This window comes from Schistocerca serialis, chromosome 7 (assembly GCF_023864345.2).
Source record: "Schistocerca serialis cubense isolate TAMUIC-IGC-003099 chromosome 7, iqSchSeri2.2, whole genome shotgun sequence".
Lineage (NCBI taxonomy): Eukaryota > Metazoa > Arthropoda > Insecta > Orthoptera > Acrididae > Schistocerca > Schistocerca serialis.
Window position 1 is genome coordinate 614,169,722 of NC_064644.1, and position 22,717 is coordinate 614,192,438.

The 22,717-nt window shown below is 40.9% G+C and overlaps 1 protein-coding gene across 1 annotated transcript in view; it reads right to left on the bottom strand.

Moving 5' to 3' along the window:
- Nucleotides 1–253: 253 nt before the first annotated feature.
- The window catches only part of LOC126413298 (uncharacterized), a 41,566-nt gene continuing 19,102 nt past the window's right edge, over nt 254–22,717 (bottom strand). Inside the window, exon 3 of the mRNA XM_050083198.1 lies at nt 254–342. Coding sequence (XP_049939155.1) covers nt 254–342 — 89 coding nt within the window. The remainder of the gene's footprint in view (nt 343–22,717) is intronic.

Sequence of the window (22,717 nt, forward strand, 5' to 3'; positions counted from 1 at the left end):
GACAGAGCGAAAATGGTTTGACCTAAATACCATGATTGGTACAATGAAAAATATGTTAGATAATATTGATGCCAACTTAGAGGCAAGAATAAGGACAGTCACGGTAGAATATATCTCGGAATTAAGTACTAAAGTTAACGAAAGGATAGAAGGTATTCTGCAGAAGGTAGATGCATGTGAGAGCACAGTAGGTAACGTGAACAAAGACATCAAAGTACAAATCGAAAGTTGCCAGGTAGTTACAACAGAAGTTTCAAAAATGTCCGTTGAGGTCGGAACTAAAGTAAACAAGCTTGCAGACCATGTCGTCACTCAGCGTCTGTGTCAGGTCATTGACCTGACCTTGCAATCCGAAATAAACATTGAAAAGAGGGTGAATGATGCTGCAGCAAACGTACATTCCACGATAAGAAAAGAATTTGTAGAATGGGTCGAGACTAAGGAACAGTACATAGAAAACAAGGTTCAACACGACTTAGAAGAAGCCGTTAAGTCCGCCACAGTTGAAGTTTTAGCTGCTCCAGGTACAGTCTTAGACAGTAAAACTGACCGCCGGCCGGCCGCCACAGGGACTAAGTCCGAGTCATTCACTTAAGGTGGCGAATAAAACTGACCGCCCCTGACAACTCCAAGTCCGGCAATCTGCACAATCTGGCAACACTGTAAGATGCGGAAGTGTCAGGAGGAAGTGTTATCTACTTCCGAGACGTTGTCGGACTACGTGAGCCCGTGGTCTAGTGGCAAGCGTCGTGCGTTCTAAACTTATAGTCGCCTGTTCGCGTCCAACTGTATTTTTTTTTTTACCGCAGTCGGTCAAAAGTTATGAGTCTGACTGAACATCGAAGATAATTCGCTTAACATTCTACCCACCAGCAATAACAAGTATTCCAGAAACAATTCCGCAGGACAGCTCGTGGCTGCGCCGCGATCATACCAGCTTTCTCTCGAGCGTTTCCTCGCGCTGCAGCGGCCACCGGCCAGACGCCACCCGCCGCCTGATATCCGGCGCCGCCCAGGTGAACGCGTCGCGACGCTGTCAGTGTGTGTCTCAACTGTCATTTTCGAAATTGAAGTTCTAGTTATCATCTTGCAGTTAAGCATTGGATTTCGCAAACTTGAAAATCATGAACTACAGTTAAGCATTGTAAAACTGAGTCGCAAGTGGAAATAGGTGTAACATCTGCAACACAACGTTTACTTTTGGTATAACAGAGGGGTGAATGCAGAGGAGGCAGCTAGAAAGATTTGAATTGTGTGTGGAGCGACTGCTTTAGGGAAAATACGACAGGAAAAGATATTCTTGTTTCAACAAAGATCGTTCTGGCATGAATGATTTTCCACATTAAGGAAGTCTCGACTACTGATATATGTGATAGATTACCATTTCACCATCATGCGACGTTTGCATTCAACAGGCAAAGTTCAGAAGTCTGGTGTAGGAGTACTGCATGCTCTAATTCCAGACTTCTGAACTTTGCCTGTTGAATGCAAACGTCGCGTGATGGTAAAATGGTAATCTATCACATATATCAGTAGTCGAGACTTCCTTAATGTGGAAAATCATTCATGCCAGAACGATCTTTGTTGAAACAAGAATATCTTTTCCTGTCGTATTTTCCCTAAAGCAGTCGCTCCACACACAATTCAAATCTTTCTAGCTGCCTCCTCTGCATTCACCCCTCTGTTATACCAAAAGTAAACGTTGTGTTGCAGATGTTACACCTATTTCCACTTGCGACTCAGTTTTACAATGCCTAACTGTAGTTCATGATTTTCAAGTTTGCGAAATCCAATGCTTAACTGCAAGATGATAACTAGAACTTCAATTTCGAAAATGACAGTTGAGACACACACTGACAGCGTCGCGACGCGTTCACCTGGGCGGCGCCGGATATCAGGCGGCGGGTGGCGTCTGGCCGGTGGCCGCTGCAGCGCGAGGAAACGCTCGAGAGAAAGCTGGTATGATCGCGGCGCAGCCACGAGCTGTCCTGCGGAATTGTTTCTGGAATACTTGTTATTGCTGGTGGGTAGAATGTTAAGCGAATTATCTTCGATGTTCAGTCAGACTCATAACTTTTGACCGACTGCGGTAAAAAAAAAATACAGTTGGACGCGAACAGGCGACTATAAGTTTAGAACGCACGACGCTTGCCACTAGACCACGGGCTCACGTAGTCCGACAACGTCTCGGAAGTAGATAACACTTCCTCCTGACACTTCCGCATCTTACAGTGTTGCCAGATTGTGCAGATTGCCGGACTTGGAGTTGTCAGGGGCGGTCAGTTTTATTCGCCACCTTAAGTGAATGACTCGGACTTAGTCCCTGTGGCGGCCGGCCGGCGGTTAGTTTTACTGTCTAAGACTGTACATCAGGAGATACGATTCTCACTGAATTAGGAGAGATTCGTAGAGTTTTTCACCGAGATCTTCCCGAGTGGAAACGCCACCTCACTGAGGAAATCGAGCAGTTGAAACAAGAAGTCAATGATTTTCCTAATGACAATGGAAGTGAGTATTCACACTTGCTTTCTTCAGAACATGAATACAATAATAATCCTGTGTCTCGTGTAAAATTCTCTCCACTTGTACATGGTCACAGCAGTAAGAATCCGTTAGTACGCAACCAGAATGATCAAGTAACTCTTGTCGAGCTAATGAAAGAAGAAAGCGTTCTCAAGCACCGCGTGTTTCAGCCTTTTCTGCCAGAGAAACGCAACATCCACCCAATGGTTTTTCTGAAGTCATTTAATGGTGTTTTTCCTGAGAGCTGGGATGACAAGCAACGTATGCGCTTTACAGTAGGTTACATTCAAGGAGAGGGTCCTGTCTGGGGAACAGAAGTAATTGACAGATGTAATAATTACGCTGACTTCAAAAAGCAATTTCTGAACAAATTCTGGAGTTCAGGCATACAACAACGCCTTAGAAAGGAAGTATATAATGCTGAACCGTTTAACACGAGAAGTGCTGGTCTCCGTAGGTACTTCGAGAAATACCTGTGAAAAGTACAATATTGGGACACGCCCATTTCCACGAAGGACGTAATTATGATCCTTAAGTCATAGGTACCGGTATCAATCAGGGAGAAGTTAGTAAATGTCAGTGACGACGACACGGAGGCTGTTCTGTCAGTACTTGACAACCTTGACATGATTCAAGAAGACGTGCATGCTAGTGCGCGGAGTAATTGTAATCTTGGCCCGCACACTACACAGCCGCACGGCGTAGGCGCAGACTCGGGTATGTCATACCAACCCAACAACAGTAAAGGACACGACGTTCCGTGTGATAACAATAACTACTATCGCCGTAACGGGAAGCAGAAACATAAATTCCAGGATCAAAACGGGTACCACCCCATATACCAGACAACACAACAGCAATACGGTAATTCAACAGTTAATTACAATGATCTCTGTCACTACAATAACGATCGCCAAAATAATAATAATTTCAATGGAAAGGACGTTGGATTAACACCAACAATAAACAGCAGTATGGTAACCAGCCTAGATTTCAGTTCTGTTCTCAAGGGAGAAATGCTCCAGATCCTTCCAAGCAATACAAACAACAGTATGCTCCAAACTTTAGGAATAGTCCTCCACCTTTTACTAACTATCAAAGTCAAAATCATGAACCTCAAAATTCTCGCATCTATTGTGCCCGAGCAAACCCGCCAACACACACCATCTCGACTGAAATTCCGGCAAATAGCTCGCAACTTGGGTGGAATACGGAAGCAAACTTCGTACCGATCGTACCGCCCGGTACTTCAAAAGTAATTGTGAGCGAAATTCAATCTAATGAACATGCGGAAAACTAAAAGCAGCTTCTTTTTCTTGCCTCCTTGGGGAAGCTGCGGAACATGTTGGGGGCGGTTTCATTAGAGGGCAAATCAACCTTATACGATATGACAATGACTGTGACTTACGAGATGGCTTGCTGAAGGAGAATGACGTTTTGAATGGTGAGGATTTATGGGCAAACCAGGTTCAGGCATCCACTATGATTCATATTCATGATGTACCACTTGTCGCCATAATAGACACTGGTGCCAATATCAATGTTTTGTCTTTGTGTGTATATAAGAAAGTGTGTTCTGTAGCAAAAGTTCTGTCATTGCCAGTACAAGGGTGTACCGTATCCGGACCTGTAGGCTCTCTAGTTCAAAAGGTGACGCTACAAATTCATGTACCAGTGAGATTTGCATCAGACACCGTACCATGTACTTTTCTAGTTGTTAAAAATCTGTCAGTACCTTGCCTCCTAGGAATGGAGTTTCTACGTAAGAATCGTGTCATCATAGATTTGCATGAAGGTACATCTACTTTCAGATGCAGTGATAAGAGTATAGTGATTCGACTTATGAGGACCAAAGTTAAGTTGTCCAGCCAAGAACATAAAGTAAAGCTCCGCAAGCTCACATCTCGGCAACAATATTTCAATTATTTAGGTGAGTCAGGAGATGCGGACGAAGACTTTGACTTATTACCGACACATGAAGAATTACTGACGAAGGCAAATGAATCTGACGGTTTAGGTGACCGACAAAGAAAGGAACTATACGACCTGTTGACACAATTTACCAATGTGTTTTCTAAGAAACCGGGAATCATAGACAACTATGTATTCGAGATACAGGTTAAGCCCCACAGCACCTACTGTAAAACCACCTATGCAGTTCCGCAATCCCGCAAGGAAGCAGTGCGACAGGAAATCCGAAAAATGTTAAACTGGAAAATAATTGAGCCCTCTGACTCTCCATATTTGAGCCCATTATTGTCTATATTTAAACACGACGGAAGTGTTAGGCTTGTTGTAGACGCTAGGAACATCAACAAAATTATTGTTCCTGTGTGTACCCGACCGGAAGCATTGGAGGAGCAACTGCAAAGGTTTTATGGTATCAAATTTCTAACCTCCATCGACCTTCGAAGTAGCTATTGGCAGCTGAAGTTGTCGCCTTCTTCAAGGAAGTACACGGCCTTTATCTTTGCGGGTCGGTCATATCAATTTCGTGTCGTACCCTTTGGCTTGAATCTTAGTTCAGGTGTCTTTATTGCCGCACTTGACCATGTATTAGGTCATGATTTACTGGACAAAATAACTGTCTATGTTGATGATATCTTAGTAGCCTCGACTTCATTGGAGGAACATCTTGACTTGATTCGGAAAATCTTCGTGAGGTTTGCTAACTTTGGCGTTACTGCCAATTTACAGAATTCAAAGTTTGTAAGAAGGGAAGTAAAATTCTTTGGTCATATTATCTTTTCTGAGGGAATCCCTCCCGATCCTAACAAACCGTCTGCAATAAGGAACTTCGTTGTGCCCTGCACCAAAAGACAATTAAAAGGGTTGCTAGGGTTAACGTCTTTTTTTCGTCGCTTTATACCAAATCAATCCATGAACAGTCCAGTGTTGCACAATCTATTATTCAAAAACGTTCATTGGGCATGGACCTCTGAATGTCAGCAAGCCTTTGACAAAATCAAACAAGCTCTTCTGAATAGCAATATCCTCAGTCATCCGGATATGAAATCCGAATTCTGCATTTCTTGTGACGCCTCATTTCAAGGCTTGGGCGCTTGTTTGTTCCAGCTAAAGAAAGCTAGAGATAAAGAAGAGATTAGGATACTTAGTTTCGCCAGTCGTCTGCTGACAGAGTACGAGAGATCGTACTCTGTTACAGAGTTAGAAGGATTGGCAGTTGTATGGGCGTACCGCCATTTTAATTTTTACATTTATGGCCATCCGATCGAAGTGTATTCCGACCATCAAGCTCTTAGCTTTCTCCTTCCGTGTAAGCTCTATCATCCGAGGCTTACTCGCTGGTGCCTATTTCTACACGAGTACAATTTCGAAATTGTTTACGTGAAAGGCAAGAACAACATCGTTGCAGATATGCCGGAAGGTATGCCGGAGCCTACGGAACTTGTAGAACAGATTTCCAATCACAAGATACTTCCTATGAAAGATCCCTTGAATCGTAGTTATTTTCTACGTCTTTGCCGACAGATGGGTACTCTGCAAGAAAGTGACCGAAAATGGAAGAGCGTCAAACAGCTTCTACAAGACAACCCCAATCATCGTTTGTCGAAATTTTATAAATCACACAATGGTGTTTTATTTCATCGTACATCTATGTTGACGGAGCAATGGTGTGTTTGTATTCCTGAGGAATACGTTGAATATCTCACATGGTACACTCACCTATCCTGGGGACATTATGGCCGTGAGAAGTGTGAAAGAAAGATTTCTGCCTATTGCTACGTACCCAACCCGCATAAGAGAATTCATAAACTTCTAAGCACTTGTTTAATCTGTCAGAAGGCAAAGCCCTTCAATCTTTCGAATGTCATACCTTTGAATCCTATATACACTGAGCGTCCTAACCAAATAGTCAGTCTCGACTATGCGGGTCCACTTTCTAGAGGAAGAGGAGGTGCTAAGTACCTTGCTGTTTTGCTAGACCTCTTCACTAAGCACGTGAGTTTATGCGCGATGAAGTCCTCCAGTGCCAAATCTTTAATAAGACGAATAGAAAAGGATTCTTTTCCTCGTTTTGGTAAGCCGGAAACCATGTGGTCTGATAATGCTTCGAACTTCGTTGGAAAGGAGTGGAGACAGTTTCTTGCGAATAATGGTATTAGACAGATTGTAATCTCATGATTTAGACCGCAAAGTAACCCGACAGAACGAGTCTTCAAAGAATTTAATCGTTTTATTCGCACCTATGTACCGAACCAGCAAACACGACGGGTCGATTTCGTTACTCCATTTGAAGAGATTGTAAATAATCTTCCGCACACTTCGACCGGTTTCACCTTCAGAATTAATCTCCAGGCAAAGGGAAAGCAATGAATGGACTGATCCTATCCCCAAGATAGAAGGTCCAAAAGTCAACCTAGATAATAAGTTAAGACAAGCCCTGATCTCTCTCACAACTCATGCCAATTTAAGAAAAAAAGCATTTGACAGGCATGTCAATAAAGTTCTGTCGTATCGTTTGAACGAGCGTGTTCTTCTGAGGACACACTTCAAACCATCTCTCATCTTACGTAAAAATCGTAAGTGGCAACACTTATACGAAGGACCGTTTGTTACAGTCAGGAAGCCGCATATTGGTTGTTACGTATTGCCAGATCCAGTTAGTGGACGAATAAAAGGACTTTACCACCATGTAGACCTAAAGAAGTACCATGAAAAACATTAAAAAATATCTTTTATTATGTTAAGCTGCAACTTGAAACAAGAGTGTGATCTGTTTAGAAAGTATGTGAGTCAACAGCATGTACATGTATTCTGCAGGTGATGTAATAATTTGAGTGAGGTGGACACAAAATAATGATGGAGCTTGAAAGATATGAAGTGATTGAAGAAGGTACTCTACGTATTTGGAAAATAAGATTTGCTTTAGTTTTAAGGTAGTTTTAAGTTTCTTGAGCAATAGAAGACTGCAGTCGTTGAATTGAGTAAGGGATGTGCCAAAGTGCCACCTGCTGCTTTAGTTTTAAGTTATGGCAAATCTACTTTTTACCAAGTAGTAAAGGTTTTCTTGAAATCCCTCATTCAGACCAGAATGTCCGTATATGTGAAGTATTAACCTAAGTTAAGCTTTCAAAGGATTGATATTTTAAGTCGCTAGAACCATGTACGATGCAAAACTGATACATTGTAATCTGTAGATTACACAGAGTATAAGCAGCAACATATAGTTAATGTACAAAGAAATGAATAATGGTACCCGCAACTGGAGAGCAACTTTAATTTATTTATTACTATGAGTCAACCAGTTAAGAAATTTGCATTTATAATAATAATTAGGTCCTGTATTGGAGAAACTTAGACTATTCCTATGTCACGAGTATTATACAGAAACCTTCGATATTAAGACACCTAGTTGAGGACTGAGATAATCTGCTTATATTCTTCTGCTATGTCCGCATGCCGTGAATTTGAGATATATTTGAAGATGCTTTGGAAGCGGATTTGTGCGACATTTTAATACTGAAGTCAAGTTACGCCACGTGGATGACCCTAAAAACGGTGGAGCCGAAAAATGAATTTGCTTAACTGATTATTTCACCTATTATCTATCTTCGTATCTTTCATTTCCTTGCACTATCCTATTGTATTTTTCTTCTTTAGCATTTTTACCTTTCTACCCTACCCGGTAGGGGAAGAAATTTGGAAATTGGTTCAAAAGACTTGACGTGTGTATATTGTGTGTATTGACGATCGTGGCTCGTTGGTTAATGCGTATCTGCAGTTAATTATCGAAACGTGATGTAAATCTGATTTGCTGTGAGCAAAAGCATCCTAGGAAAGAGGAATAATTTTCCCGATTTCTGTTAGATGAAGTTTTGAACGTGAACTGTTCGGCACGCCAAAGTGGGTATATTTTACTGATTATTGATGTAACCGAATAAATGAAAAAAAGGGGCTGTTATAGAACAATAAGAAAAGGAAAAGAATCAGATTTAAAATATATATATAAAATCTAACGTGCTTCAGAAGCACCATTCATAATAGCAAACACGTTTTCTCGTTACGTCTTGGACAGTAATATATAAAAAGAAACTATGTATAGTTCGTAAATGATCCTTTCATGATAAGTAATTCTAGCATTAACTGTACTACTCTGTAGTATAAAGATACCTAAATGGACACGTATGGATTGATGCGTGTGACTCAGTGACAAAATGATGGACACGTGTGTAAAATCGTAATTTGACACAGGTATGGACACGAAAACTAGTTATCTCTTGTGTGAATCAAAACTGTAATAAACTTACGGACACGAGCGATGTTCCGCGTGTGAAGTAGCATTACAAGTATTATCACGTTGCAACGACTATACAGTGACTATCAGTCAAAGAATAGACAAGCTATTGCACTCACTGAAATAGGTGACAGTAGTCATTTTCATCGGTGACTGTTCTTCGTCGCTGGTGCAGTCAATTTACCGTCCAGGTTGACCATGTCGCCTTGACGGTCTGCTCCAGTACCCACGATTCAACAAAATGCACAAGTTAAAAAAAAAAAGAAGCGTTGTTAGCCACTGAACTATCTGCCTCGTGCAGGACGCGGACTGCCAACGCTGTCAAACCGCCAGTTCGTTACCACGTGACTGTGAAGCACTGTGGCAACATTCAATGACTGCTCGCCGGCCCCTACTCAACAATAAGCATTCCTCTCCATAAATGGCGCGAGCGTGCTCCAGATTTGAGATGAAAATGGACATAAAAACAATAAAACGTTGATAAACTACGCACGATTTTACTATATTTACATTAAAAGGACACTAATGATGACTTTTGCCGTAGCAATTTTCATAGTTAAGGAATATTACTAAATACATTGCTTAAGAAAGACCTGTACAAGACGAAACGTGTTTTGCTAATATTTGCTAACGAAAGAATATAAAACCTAGACACAAAATATGAATAATATATAATGTATATGTATATAGTCTATGTAGCAATTTTTATTGTATTAAATTCTTTCTCTTTACTCCCTTAGATTAAGATGCTAGTTAATGAGCAAGTCCTAATACAGATTTTTTTTTTCTGTATTTTCTTTTGCTGAAACATGAATTGGAATGAGATTAAGACAGCCACCAAACTGACTCATTCGTCATTGAACCAGTCATCAACTTTCCTGATTCCTGACATGACCCGATGGATCGTCGAGTCAAGAAATATCACTTCCCCCTTCACATAGTGAAATCCCCAGTGTTTTCCACCAGTGTGTGAAAAGGTGATCACCAGTTTTAGTGCAGTGAAAAGTGACAGGTGATAAAAGAATTCCCCTGTGAAAATCATCCGAGTCATAGGAAATACTCCCAACTACAAAGTGAAGAGTGGCGTCGCTACGAGAAAGACTGATAAGATTTATGTTCTGTTCACAATTGGCGGAAATGCACCAATACTGTAATAGGATTTTTTTTTGTTCTTGTCAATATTTATGTATATATGTATCTGTATGTGTATTTAATTTGTACTGGTATCTATGTTAGTATTTCAATGTTTCAATTGACTGAATGAGAGGAATTCTTGAGAACACGCAGAAAAGGAACCTATGTTAAATCCTTGAACACTTATGATGGCATCAGGCTACAACCAAGTTTGTTAATGATCAAGCAACTGTGATTAGTTTTGACGACTTAGTGTGAAACGTATATAATTCTATGTGTCTTATGTCATGTTTGTTTTGCTCCCTACAATTAGAGATCCTTAAATACTTCATTCACTAATTACGTGAATCCAACAATATTACGATTGCGCGTGAGTCGTAACGATCTTTCAGACTCATTACTCCTCACGCGGGAAGCGATATAATATTATTGGTATTTCCGTCCTATGAAAACTTTGATGACCCCCGGAAAGGCATTCAACTATCTGTATATTAAATGATAAACTTATGAGACATATTCTTTGAAAGACATTTATTTCATATAATTAACATGAAGGACATTTATTTTATGTAATTAACATTACTGTAAAGATGCGCTAATACATCGATTGCGCAGTCAAAGAAACATTTTAACAGAAGTTGAACGACGTTCCGCCTCGATCTAAATAAAAGATGACAGTAAGAAAAACTTTAAAAAAATCTGAAGATCTACCAATGTACTTGTGCTTGTGGTGTGAAAGCGTGAAGAAGGTCGACTTTAAGCCAAGAGTGAGCGGTCTTGCCAGCGTGCAGACAACATTATTAATTAATAACATTCAAGTAATTTATGTTCGAAACTGTAACTCGGCAAGCTATTGTTGTCGGAGGTGTTGAACAGTGCAAGAATTGTCTTCAACGAAGGAGAAAAGTGACTGTAATTTGTGACAAAAACGCGAACATAGGAGCTAGTAAAGGACAGGCTGAAATGTGATCGCACCATAGAGTTAGATAATTACTTATGTAAGTTATGCTGTCTATAAAGTAGCTCTAATTGCTTGTGAGAATTATTAGAATATATTTAGTGTTTACCAGATTTCTTATTCTATTCTTTTCCTTTATACTTTTTTAACCTCCATGCCATATTATTTTTAGAAATATCAAACAGCCTTTACTACAGCAGAAAATACTGCGGCATCCTGGTCGTGTACAGAAGGCCGCCCCTTGTCTTCTATACAACTCATAGCAGCCCCATTTATGAATGATTTCATTTGCAAATGCATTTTTTTTTACTGTTCATTGTTAAAGGTCCCTTAGGTAATTATAAAATTCATACTGATTACGTAAAGAAATCCGGGTTGTTCTTTTACAAGTAATAGAGGTCTTTGCGTAATCAAACTCTAGTCTCCTTCTGACAACGATCAGGAGCCGACCAGAAGACGGACGTCTTCGACCGCTTTCGTGTCTCCTGTCGCAAAGCTGTGCCAAATTGGGAACACGGCATTCTAGTATGAAACACAGATTTAAACTGATAGAATTGAAATATATTTAACCTAATAATAGTAATAATTTTTTTTAACATACTAGAGAATCCAATACTGGTCTCACAGGAAAGGCTCAAGGCACAGACCCTAAGAAGCGTCACTCTACCTGTACTCAAGGTGGCATTTTACTGTTGTATTTAATTCCCATGCAATTTCTGTGTTTCATCGTCAATGTGAAGGTCCAAGGGATACCGTAAACCTACAGTGGTGCATCGGAATCCAATACTAGTCTCACAGGAAAGGCTCAAAACACAGACCCTAAGAAGTGTCACTCTACTTGTACTGAAGGTGGCATTGTGCCTTTTCTATTTCATTCACATGCAATTTATGTGTATCATCGTCAATGTTTAGGTCTAAGGGATACAGTATACCTGCAGTGGTGCATCGGAATCCAATTCTGGTCTCACAGGGATGGCTCAAAGCACAGAAACTAAGAAGCGTCACTCCTCTTATACTGAAGGTGGCATTGTGCCTTTGTTATTTAATACCCATGCAATTTCTGTGTTTCGTCTTCAAAGTTTAGGTCCAAGGGATACAGTATACCAGCAGTGGTGCACCGCAATCCAATACTGATCTCACAGGAAAGGCTCAAAGCACAGACCCTAAGAAGCGTCTATCTACTTGTACTTCTGGTTTCATTGTGCCTTTTGTATTTGTTTCCCATGCAATTTCTGTGTTTCATCGTCAATGTTTATGTCCAAGGGATATAGTATACCTGCAGTGGTGCAATGGAATCTAATGCTGGTCTAACAGGAGAGGGTCAAAGCACAGACACTAAGGAAGCGTCACTCTTCTGGTACTTCAGGCGGCTGTGTGCCTTTGTTATTCAATTCCAATGCAATTTCTGTGTTTCATCGTCAATGTGAAGCTGCAAGGGATACATTTGAAACGTCCCCTTTGAACAATTTATACACGACTGTCCTTAAACTGACATACAATATTTTTAGCGCAACGCAATCTGACTATCAAAGATCCCTGCAAAAGAATGTCCATGAGTAACATTAAACTATACCTTTCAGAAATCACTTAACTCACAAAAATCTTCATTACTCGAACTACTGCAATACTGCGTGCACCACTACTGCCAGCTAAATAAAAGATTCAAACTATGGAAGGCACTAACTACTGATAGGGATAGTTAGCAAATGAAAGATATTAATAGAGAACCAACATTGTATTTACTTTATATCATCATATATCTAGCAGTTAATGACAAATTACAAAACTCCGCCATCTCTCTCACCATATCTACCACTGCTGGCGGCTCACCTCCAACTGCGCAACGCTACACGATGTTCTCATCCAGCTGCCGCTGCCCAACACTACAATGGCAGACAACAATGCAAACTAGACACAGACTGCACACAGCACAGCCAGTGATTTTTATACAGAGGTGGCGTTACCGATAAAAAAAGCTAAACAGCCTACTTACATAGCCCCCATGCTCCCCACAAAAAATTTTACAAATTGTTTTGGGTACTGGGCAATACATATTTGTTAAAATGTTTCATAATCGTAATTACAATAACAAAGGAATCAAATGCACACACTTATTGATACAATGTTGGTCAAAAGCTAAAATTTTCTCACAGTCCATAAAGATAGTTCTGATCATTCAGCATAATAGTAATTATAGTTTTTTTTCACAAAGTCTCATTAGTAAAAGAAATTGCACACAGAAGTAGTGGATTTCCATGCAGTCTTGAAGAAGTAGTGTTGTCCTTCCAACGGAAAGACAGTGCTGACTCTTGACATGCTGACAGGTAATGGGCCACAACAGAGTAAACCCACAGCAGAGTCAGTCGAAGTTTTGAAGGATATTGGTTCGTCACAGAGCATACCCAATCGTAGTCCTGGTAGCGAGTATGGTATTGGTGGGCCACCAGAGGTGCAGACCCACTGCAGTCCTTGTAGAAATAATGGTATTGGTGAGTCAGCCAAGGTGTAGACCCACTGTAGTCCTTGTAGAGACGGCCAGCAGCCATCTGTTGCAAATGTGCAGGTGCACAATCACCATCGAAGAGTCTTGCGGACAATATAGCAAGTCCATAACCAACACTTGTGCACTCACAAGAAATAAAGTTTTGTTTGCAGAATACTGCAGTACAACAAACCCTGTCCTTTCCTTTTGTATTATTCCACTATATGTTTGTGTACCCTTGTGTATTTGTGTTCATCCTGTCTTTATGTGTTTATCTGATACGATTTAGGTTGTAGAATTTTTCTAATACTCAGCTACATTCACTATGATGAGGAATACTGTTATCCTCAAATTCAATTTGCATTAATAATATGTTATTTAATTTTTCTCGAGGTTGCCTTCTGTGTTACTTTTCTCAAGCCCAGCCAGTGCGCGTGACAGTGCGTCCGCAACAATGTTCTCCTTGCCGGGAATGTAGACTATTGTGAAGCGGAATTCTTGCAGGAACAATGCCCAACGTTTTAGCCTGTCATGATTTAATTTTGAAGACATAAGAAATTGTAATGCACGATGATCACTGTATACTTTTACGTGCTTACCAGAAAGAAAGAAACGGAATTTGTTAGATGCCCAAACGATAGCTAAAGCTTCTAATTCAGTAACGGAATAATTTTTTTCAGATTTTGTTAGCACTCGGCTAGCAGAAGCAATGGTTTTCTGAACAGTAGTGTCATTTTCTGTGGCTTCTTGAAATAAATGGGCACCAAGACCGACTTTAGAAGAATCCGTGCTAAGGCAGAAATCTTGTGACAGATCTGGATGAGCTAGTATTGTCGCGTTAAGTAGCGATTCTTTCAAAGAATTGAATTCCAACTGTGCTTGTTCGTCCCAGTTCCAAATAGTATTTTTTCCAGTGAGAGAACAAAGTTTTGGTGTAACAAGAATTTACTTATTCAGAAAACGACGGTAAAAATTTACGAGACCCAGAAAACTGCGGACTTGTTTTTTTGTGGATGGAACTGGAATGGCTCTGATTGCTTGTAACTTTTCAGGATCCGGCTGCATGCCTTCAGAAGAAATAATATGTCCCAAAAACCTCACTTTTGACCTACCGAATTCAGACTTTTCCAAGTTAACTATAATTCCAGATTCTGCAAAAATACGTAACAAACTGTTGAGGATGCGATTATGTAGTTCCCTTGAAGCTTCTGCTATTAGAATATCGTCCACATACAAGGTGATGTGACGCTTTAAGAACTCAGGTAATATGGAATTTAGCCTGCGAATGAATGCTGCTGAAGAAATGTTCAAACCAAAAGGAAGTTTCCGAAACTGATAACAAAAGCCGAAACAAAGGAAAGCTGTGTATTTTCTACATTCTGGATGAAGTTCGATCTGATAAAAGCTGGATCTGAGATCAATGGAAGACAACACTTTTACACCATTAAAATTTCGAAGTAGTTCTTCCAACGTTTGCGGCCTGTCTGTTTCAGGAATAATGATAGTATTGATTTGTCTCGAATCTAAGACAAGCTTGATCGATCCATTTTTCTTCTCAACAACATGTAATGGATTGTTGTATGAGCTTACTGCAGGCTCAATAATGCCCTCGTCAAGCATAGATTGTACTTCTGTTCTGTCCCTATAATGCGCCGGAATTACATATGGTCTAACACAAAATTTAGTATGCTCACGAACACGAAATTGGTATTTAAATCCCTTGATTGTTCCTGTTTTGTGAGTAAAAACTGTGGAATGTGCTTGTAAAATCTCAAAAATGTCTTGCCTATCATTGTCCTTACAATTCTCAATTGTTTGAATTTTATTCTGAATTAACTCATTAGTATCAAATGCGCCGTCGATATCACCCCTGTCATTACTTGCAGAGTGATTGTTAGTGTGAAGTTCCGTCGAAAATTCTGTTGTCTAACAGGAGGTAAAGCCGATTAATTTATTCGTCATGGTTTGAGAGCCAATCTTCAAATTTCAAAGCTACTAACTTACCTTCTTTTTCTAAACTTATTTCAGCATCGTGAAAGCTTAAGATTGCTTTGTATTCATTCAAAAAGTCTACTCCCAATATAATTTCCGTCGACAATAATGGAACAATAAGAAAGTTCATAGAGAAGCTGTGTCTTTGACAAAAGAATTCTAAATTGGTTTGTTGGCGTACATCTACACTTTTTCCAAAGATTGCACCTTGTAATTTAATCTTATGTAACGGAAGTGTGGGGCAATCGTTCGATTTGTTACATTTGCTAAAGGCTGTTTCACTAATTACTGAAATGGGACTGCCAGAGTCAAGTACTGCCGTAAATTTTACGTCATTTACTGTAATGTGAATCACAGGATATGCAATGTTGTTATGTTTTACGTCGTGTTCCTGGAGTAAGATGTCCCTAATGTCTTCCATTTTTACGTAATTACTAGCTACGGCAGCTGCGTCGTCAGTTTCATACGTACGTTTTGTGGCTGCCTGCGGTATGAGTCATTTCCTATTGTCTCTTTGTTGGCGCGCGTCGTTATTGGGATTTGGAGACCTAACGCCTACTAATTCGCCTTGTCGAGAGGGCCCTGCTGTTTGAATCCCGCCAGTTCTGATGCAATTCAGGTCTGTCGTTACGATCATATCGTGTGTCGTCATGTCGGTAGATTCCATAGTTTCTTTCTTGTCGGTCACGTGGTGGAGAATTTCTCCCTGAATCGTAACTGGGCGCTGGACCGTTGCGTCTAAAGTTATTCTGTCTCCCCTGATAATATTTATTTTGGTTCCCATATTGTCTGCTTCTCTGATTGTCTCTGTGATAGTCATTACCGCGGAGAGGTGATCTTTCCCTGTAATTATTACTACTCTGCCAACGGTTGTCATACAGGTGGTGTCTGTTTTGGTCACCATTTGTGTTGTGAGAATAGCCTTGTCGCGTCCAGTTATTATCGCGGAATTGTGACGGATGTGACCTGTAATTGTTGTGTTCCTGTTTACGCATTCCGCAATTGTCAGTGTCAATTTCCAATTCTTGTAACAGTCCCTGAAAAGCTTCAATGTCGTCTTTGCAACGTCCTGCCAAAATAATATGTCGTAAATGTTCAGGCAGTTTAAGAAAATGCGGATGAGTTCTGAGGGGCTGTATGGGTTTGACAGGTACTGATTCTTGTGCAACATGTCTTCAAAATATGTCACAAGACTGGAAAATTCAGATTGTTCGAAATGTTTCATCATTATGATGCTATGTTTTACTCGGTCTTGTGTAGCTTGAGACCAATATGCTGAGAGGAAGGCATGATAAAAATCTCCTTCACTGTGACAATCGTGAATGACCGTTCGCATTCTTGCAGCTGGTTCATTCTCCAAGTAGCCACACATAAATTCTAACCTGTGCTCCAATGACCAGTTGGGAGGAAAACAATGAGAGAATTGATGAAGCCACGCTTGTGGATGAATGTCGTTGCCAGAATTCTTAAATGTTTTGAATTTACGTGTAGTAATGAACAGCTTATAGTCAAAATCATCGTGTCGGCGAGTCGCATATCGGTCATTGTAAGGTCGTGTCGGCCGTTCCATCTCAAAATTCGGTGCACATTGTCAATTTCTTTCATAACTTCCGAAATGCCCTGTGTTATTATTTTGCGGCTTTTCCGTATTTCTAAGTCCCTCTTCCCATGTTGGAGCGCGAGTATCCTCTGAAATTTGTAATTTTTGTATTACTTGTGCCAACTGATCTTGTACTTCCCGGATTTCTCTTTTGTATTGCATATCAATTTGATTCTGATTTTGTTTGAATTTCTTAATTTGTTCATACTCTTCAGTGTCCGTGAAGGCTACAGGTCTTGTGTCATTCAGATCATCATCTACCTTTGCAGATAAGTTAGTGAACTGATCCGAAAGTTCGGCTACTTTCTCCGATAGTGTACTTATTTCCTCAGTGTGTTTTTCTGGACCAAGTTTCACAGTATCTACTGTGTCCTTTAAGTTTTCCTGAGTTTTTGCAAGTTGCGTAACCGAATCGGTAGATGCAACTGAGTCAAATTTAGCTTGCAAGGTCTCATGATTTTCATGAACAATAGTTTGCAGTTCTTTTATGGCTGCTTCGTGATTCTGTAATGCATTTTCATGCCGTGAAAAAATAGGTTGAAAATGCTCACAAATTTGAGTTTTTGCGTCATTACAGACTTTTTGACATTTCGATTCAATATTATGTAACTCAGTAGTTAAATCTTCACGTGTTTGTTCAAGAGTTTGTTCCAATGAGTTTAACTTTTTAAGATTTTGTTCCACTGTGTCTAACTTTTGAAGCTTTTGCTGTGTTTGTCTCTGATTTTGTTCCATTGTGTCTAACTTTTCAAGCTTTTGTCCCATTTGTGGCATTAATTGTAATAACAATGCACTGGTGTCTGAAACATGTTCCTCAGTGCTTTTCGGCAGTGAATTTGCACCGGCAACATTCACATTTTGACAAGCGGAAAATGTGTCTTGACTCATTTGAGAAAACGGTGAGGACGCAAAACCTGAATCTACTGTATTTGCAAAATTGTGTCCTGTCATTTCGGATTCCTGAGGCGAGCTGTTGCCGAGCGATCGATCGATAATGCTTCCCTGTTTACTACCTGTTTCACTGTCTACGCCATTGTTTGCAGCCCGCTCCATTTCCCTATGCACAGTTGCCAAATTACTACTTTGAACGTCTGTTAATTCATTACACAGGGGTGCTGGCAAGCTACGCTCGTCGTCACTATTATTTCTCAGTTTACTTTGGAGCCTAGTGTTACGTTTTTCACACGCCATTATTGTCACAATATTTCACACGATAATACAGAAAAACACAATTTGAAGAGCAAAAATAAGAGAACACATTAACATATCACTGAAAATAATATCTAGTTAATTGCAAGCGCAGCTGCGAAATACTTGGTGCAAATTAACATGCGTGCCACAACAACAATGAAAGACTGCCACTACAAAGGAGATTCTCTCTACAATTACGCGCTAGCAATAAACAAAAGCTACACTAATTACACAAACTACAAGAAAAGAATCAGAAGATTCCAGTGAGGTATCCTCGGCTAAGGGTCGACATATGAAACGTCCCCTTTGAACAATTATACAAGACTGTGCTTTAACTGACACACAATATTTTTAGCGCAACGTAATCTGACTTTCAATAATCCCTACAAAAGAATGGCCCTGTCTTATATTAACCTATACGTTTCACAAATCACTTACCTCACAGAAATCTTCGTTACTCGAACTACTGTAATACAGCGAGCGCCACTACTGCCACCTAAATAAAAGATTCAAACTAAGGAAGGCACTAACTACTCATAGGCATAGTTAGCAAATGAAAGATTTTAATAGAGAACAAACACTGTATTTACCTTAATCGTCATAATATATATAGCAGTTCATGACAGTCTTACAAATTTCAAAACTCCGCCATCTCTCTCCCCACATTCATCACTGCTGGCGGCTCACCTCCAACTGCGCAACGCTATGCGCTGTTCACATCCAGCTGCCGCTGCCCAACACTACAATCGCAGACAACAATGCAAACTAGACACAGACTGCACACAGCGGAAGGCACTAACTACTGATAGGGATAGTTAGCAAATGAAAGATATTAATAGAGAACAAACAATGTATTTACCTTAATATCATCATATATCTAGCAGTTCATGACAAATTACAAAACTCCATCTCTCTCCCCACATCCACCACTGCTGGGGGCTCACCTCCAACTGCGCAACGCTACGCGCTGTTCCCATCCAGCTGCCGCTGCCCAACACAACAATGGCAGACAACAATGCAAACTAGACACAGACTGCACACAGCACAGCCAGTGATTTTTATACAGAGGTGGCGTTACCAATAAAAAAACCTAAACAGCCTAATTACACATTAAACATTCATTTGTGCATGGAATTTAATACTGGTCTCACAGGAAAGGCTCAAAGCATGGACCCTAAGAAGCGTCACTATACTTGTACATAAGGTGGCATTGTGCCTTTTGTATTTAATTCCCATGCAATTTCTGTGTTTCATCGTTAATGTTTAGGTCCAAGGGATACAGTATACCAGCAGTGGTGCACCGCAAACCAATATCGATCTCACAGGAAAGGCTTAAAGCACAGACCATAAAAGCGTCACTCTACTTGTACTTATGGTGGCATTGTGCCTTTTGTATTTAATTCCCATGCAATTTCTGTGTTTCATCTTCAATGTTTCGGTCTAAGGGATACAGTATACCTGCACGTGTGCATCATAATCCAATTCTGGTCTCACAGGAAAGGCTCAAAGTACGGACCCTAAGAAGTGTCACTCTACTTGTACTTAAGGTGCCATTGCGCTTCTGTATTTAATCCCCATGCAATTACTGTGATTCATTGTCAATGTTTACGTCCAAGGGATACAGTATACCTGCAGTGGTGCCGCGGAATCTGATACTGCTCTCACAGGAAGGGCTCAAAGCACAGACCCTAGGAAGAGTCACTCTTCTTGTACTTAAGGCGGCAGTGTGCCTTTGTTATTTAATTCCGATGCATATTCTGTTTTTCATCGTCAATGTGAAGCTCCAAGGGATACATTAAACATTCAGTGGTGCATCGGAATCCAATACTGGTCTCATAGGAAAGGCTCAAACTATAGACCATAACAAGCGTCACTCTACTTGTACTTAAGATTGCATTGTGGATTTTGTATTTAATTCCCATGCAATTTCTGTGTTTCATTGCAAATGTGTAGGTCCAAGGGATACAGAATATCTGCAGTGATGCAGCGGAATCTAATATTGGTCTCACAGGAAAGGCTCAAAGCACAGACCCTAAGAGGAGTCACTCTCCTTGTACTTAAGGCGGCATTCAGCCTTTTTGTAATTAATTCCGATGCCATTTCTGTGTTTCATCTTCAATGTGAAGGTCCAAGAGATACATTAAACTTGCAGTAGTGCATCGGATTCTAATACTGGTCTCACAGGAAAGGCTCAAAGCACAGACTCTAAGAAGAGTCACTCCCCTTGTACTTAGGTCGGCATTGTGCCTTTTGTATTTAATTCCGAGACAACTTCTGTGTTTCATCTAAATGTAAATACATTTTCTACATCTACAGCCACAACTACACCCTGCGAGCCATCTTAGCAGTGTGTGGCTGAGGGTACTATATGTAACAGTGTCATTTCCTCCTTTTATTGTCGCAGTCGAATGGTTCGCGCGAAAGAAAATCGCTGGTGACCGTCCATCTTCATCTACATTACATCCATACTCCGCAAGCCACCTGACGGTGTGTGGCGGAGGGTACCTTGAGTACCTCTATCGGATCTCCCTTCTATTCCAGTCTCGTATTGTTCGTGGAGAGAAGGAGTGTCGGTATGCTTCAATGTGGGCTCTTCTCATGGTCTCTTCGCGAGATATACGTAGGAGGGCGCAAGATACTGCTTGACTCCTCGGTGAAGGTATGTTCTCGAAACTTTAGCAAAAGCCCGTTCGAGCTACTGAGCGTCTCTCCTGCAGAGTCTTACACGGTAATTTATCTATCATCTCAGTAACGCTTTCGCGATTACTAAATTATCCTGTAACGAAGCGCGCTGCTCTCCGTTGGATTTCTTCTATCTCCTCTATGAACCCTATCTGTACCGATCCCACACTGCTGAGCAGTATTCAAGCAGTGGATGTACACACATACTGTAACCTACTTCCTTTGGTTTCGGATTGCATTTCCTTAGGATTCTTCCAATGAATCTCAGTCTGGCATCTGCCTTACAGGCGATCAACTTTATATGATCATTCCATTTTAAATCACTCCAAATGCGTACTCCCAGATAATTAATGGAATTAACTGCTTCCAGTTGCTGACCTGCTAGTTTGATGCTAAATGATATGTATTCGCAGCTCATTGCACTTGCCTACAATGAGATTTAATTGCCATTCCCTGCACCATGCAGATCCTCCTGCATTTCAGTACAATTTTCCGTTGTTACAACCTCTCGATACACCACAGCATCATCTGCAAAAAACCTCAGTGAACTTCCGATGTCATCAACCAGGACATTTATGTATATTGTGAATAGCAACGGTCCTATCACACTCCGCTGCGGCACACCTGAAATCACTCTTACTTCGGAAGACTTATCTCCATTGAAAATGACATGCTGCGTCCTGTTATCTAGGAACTCCGCAATCCAATCACACAGTTGGTCTGAGAGTCCATATGCTCTTACTTTGTTCATTAAACGACTGTGGGGAACTGTATCGAACGAGTTGCGGAAGTCAAGAAACATGGCATCTACCTGGGAACCCGTGTCTATGGCCATCTAAGTCTCGTGGACGAATAGCGCGAGCTGGATTTCACACGACCGTCTTTATCGAAACCCATGCTTTTGAATTTAATTCCGATGCAATTGCTGTGTTTCATCGTCTATTTCAAGGTCCCAGGGATACATTAAACCTGCAGTGGTGCATCGGAATCTAAAACTGGTCTCACAGGAAAGGCTCAAAGCACTGACTCTAAGAAGAGTCACTATTCTTATACTTAAGGCGGCATTGTGCCTTTTGTATTTAATTCCGATGCAATTGATGTGTTTCATCGTCAATGTGAAGGTCCAAGGAATACATTGAACCTGCAGTGGTGAATCGGAATCCAATACTGGTCTCACAGGAAAGGCTCAAATCACAGTCTCCAAGAAAAATCTCTGTTCTTGTACTTAAGTCGGCATTGTCTGCTTTGTATTTAATTCTAATGTAATTACTGTGTTTCATCGCCAATGTGAATGTACAAGGGATAATTTGAACGTGCAGTGGTGCATCGGATTCCAATACTGGTCTCACAGAAAAGAGTCAAAGAACAGACCGTAAGAAGAGTCACTCTTCGTGTACTTATGTCGCCATTGTGCCTTTTGTATTAAATTCCGATGCAATTTCTGTGTTTCATCGTCAATGTGATGGTCCAAGGAATACATTGAACCTGCAGTGGTGTATCGCAAACTCTGGTCCCACAGGAAAGGCTAAACCCCCCAGGGGGTCCACAACTCTTTTGTGGACACGTGCGTAGCGAGCACGGGACCCCGAGCTAATGTGGCCCTCCTTCCTTTCCGGGCTGCATACCTTCCCTTCCCTTTCCGCATCCCTCCCCGTCCCCCATCTTCGCCCCCCCCCTCACCTCTGGCTCTTTCCTTCCCTTTCTCTCCCTCTGGGAGTATGGTTTGTGCCTACGTCCGGAGACGGACGCTCGAAACTGTTCCAGATTCCTTGCTTTTACACTTGCAAGTCCTCGACCTTCCTCTGTCCTTCTCTTTTCCTTCCCTCTTCTCCTTGCCCTTTTCTCCGCTGCGGCGTTTGAGACCCCCTTTTCTTTCCTTTCCCTTTCTCTTTTTTC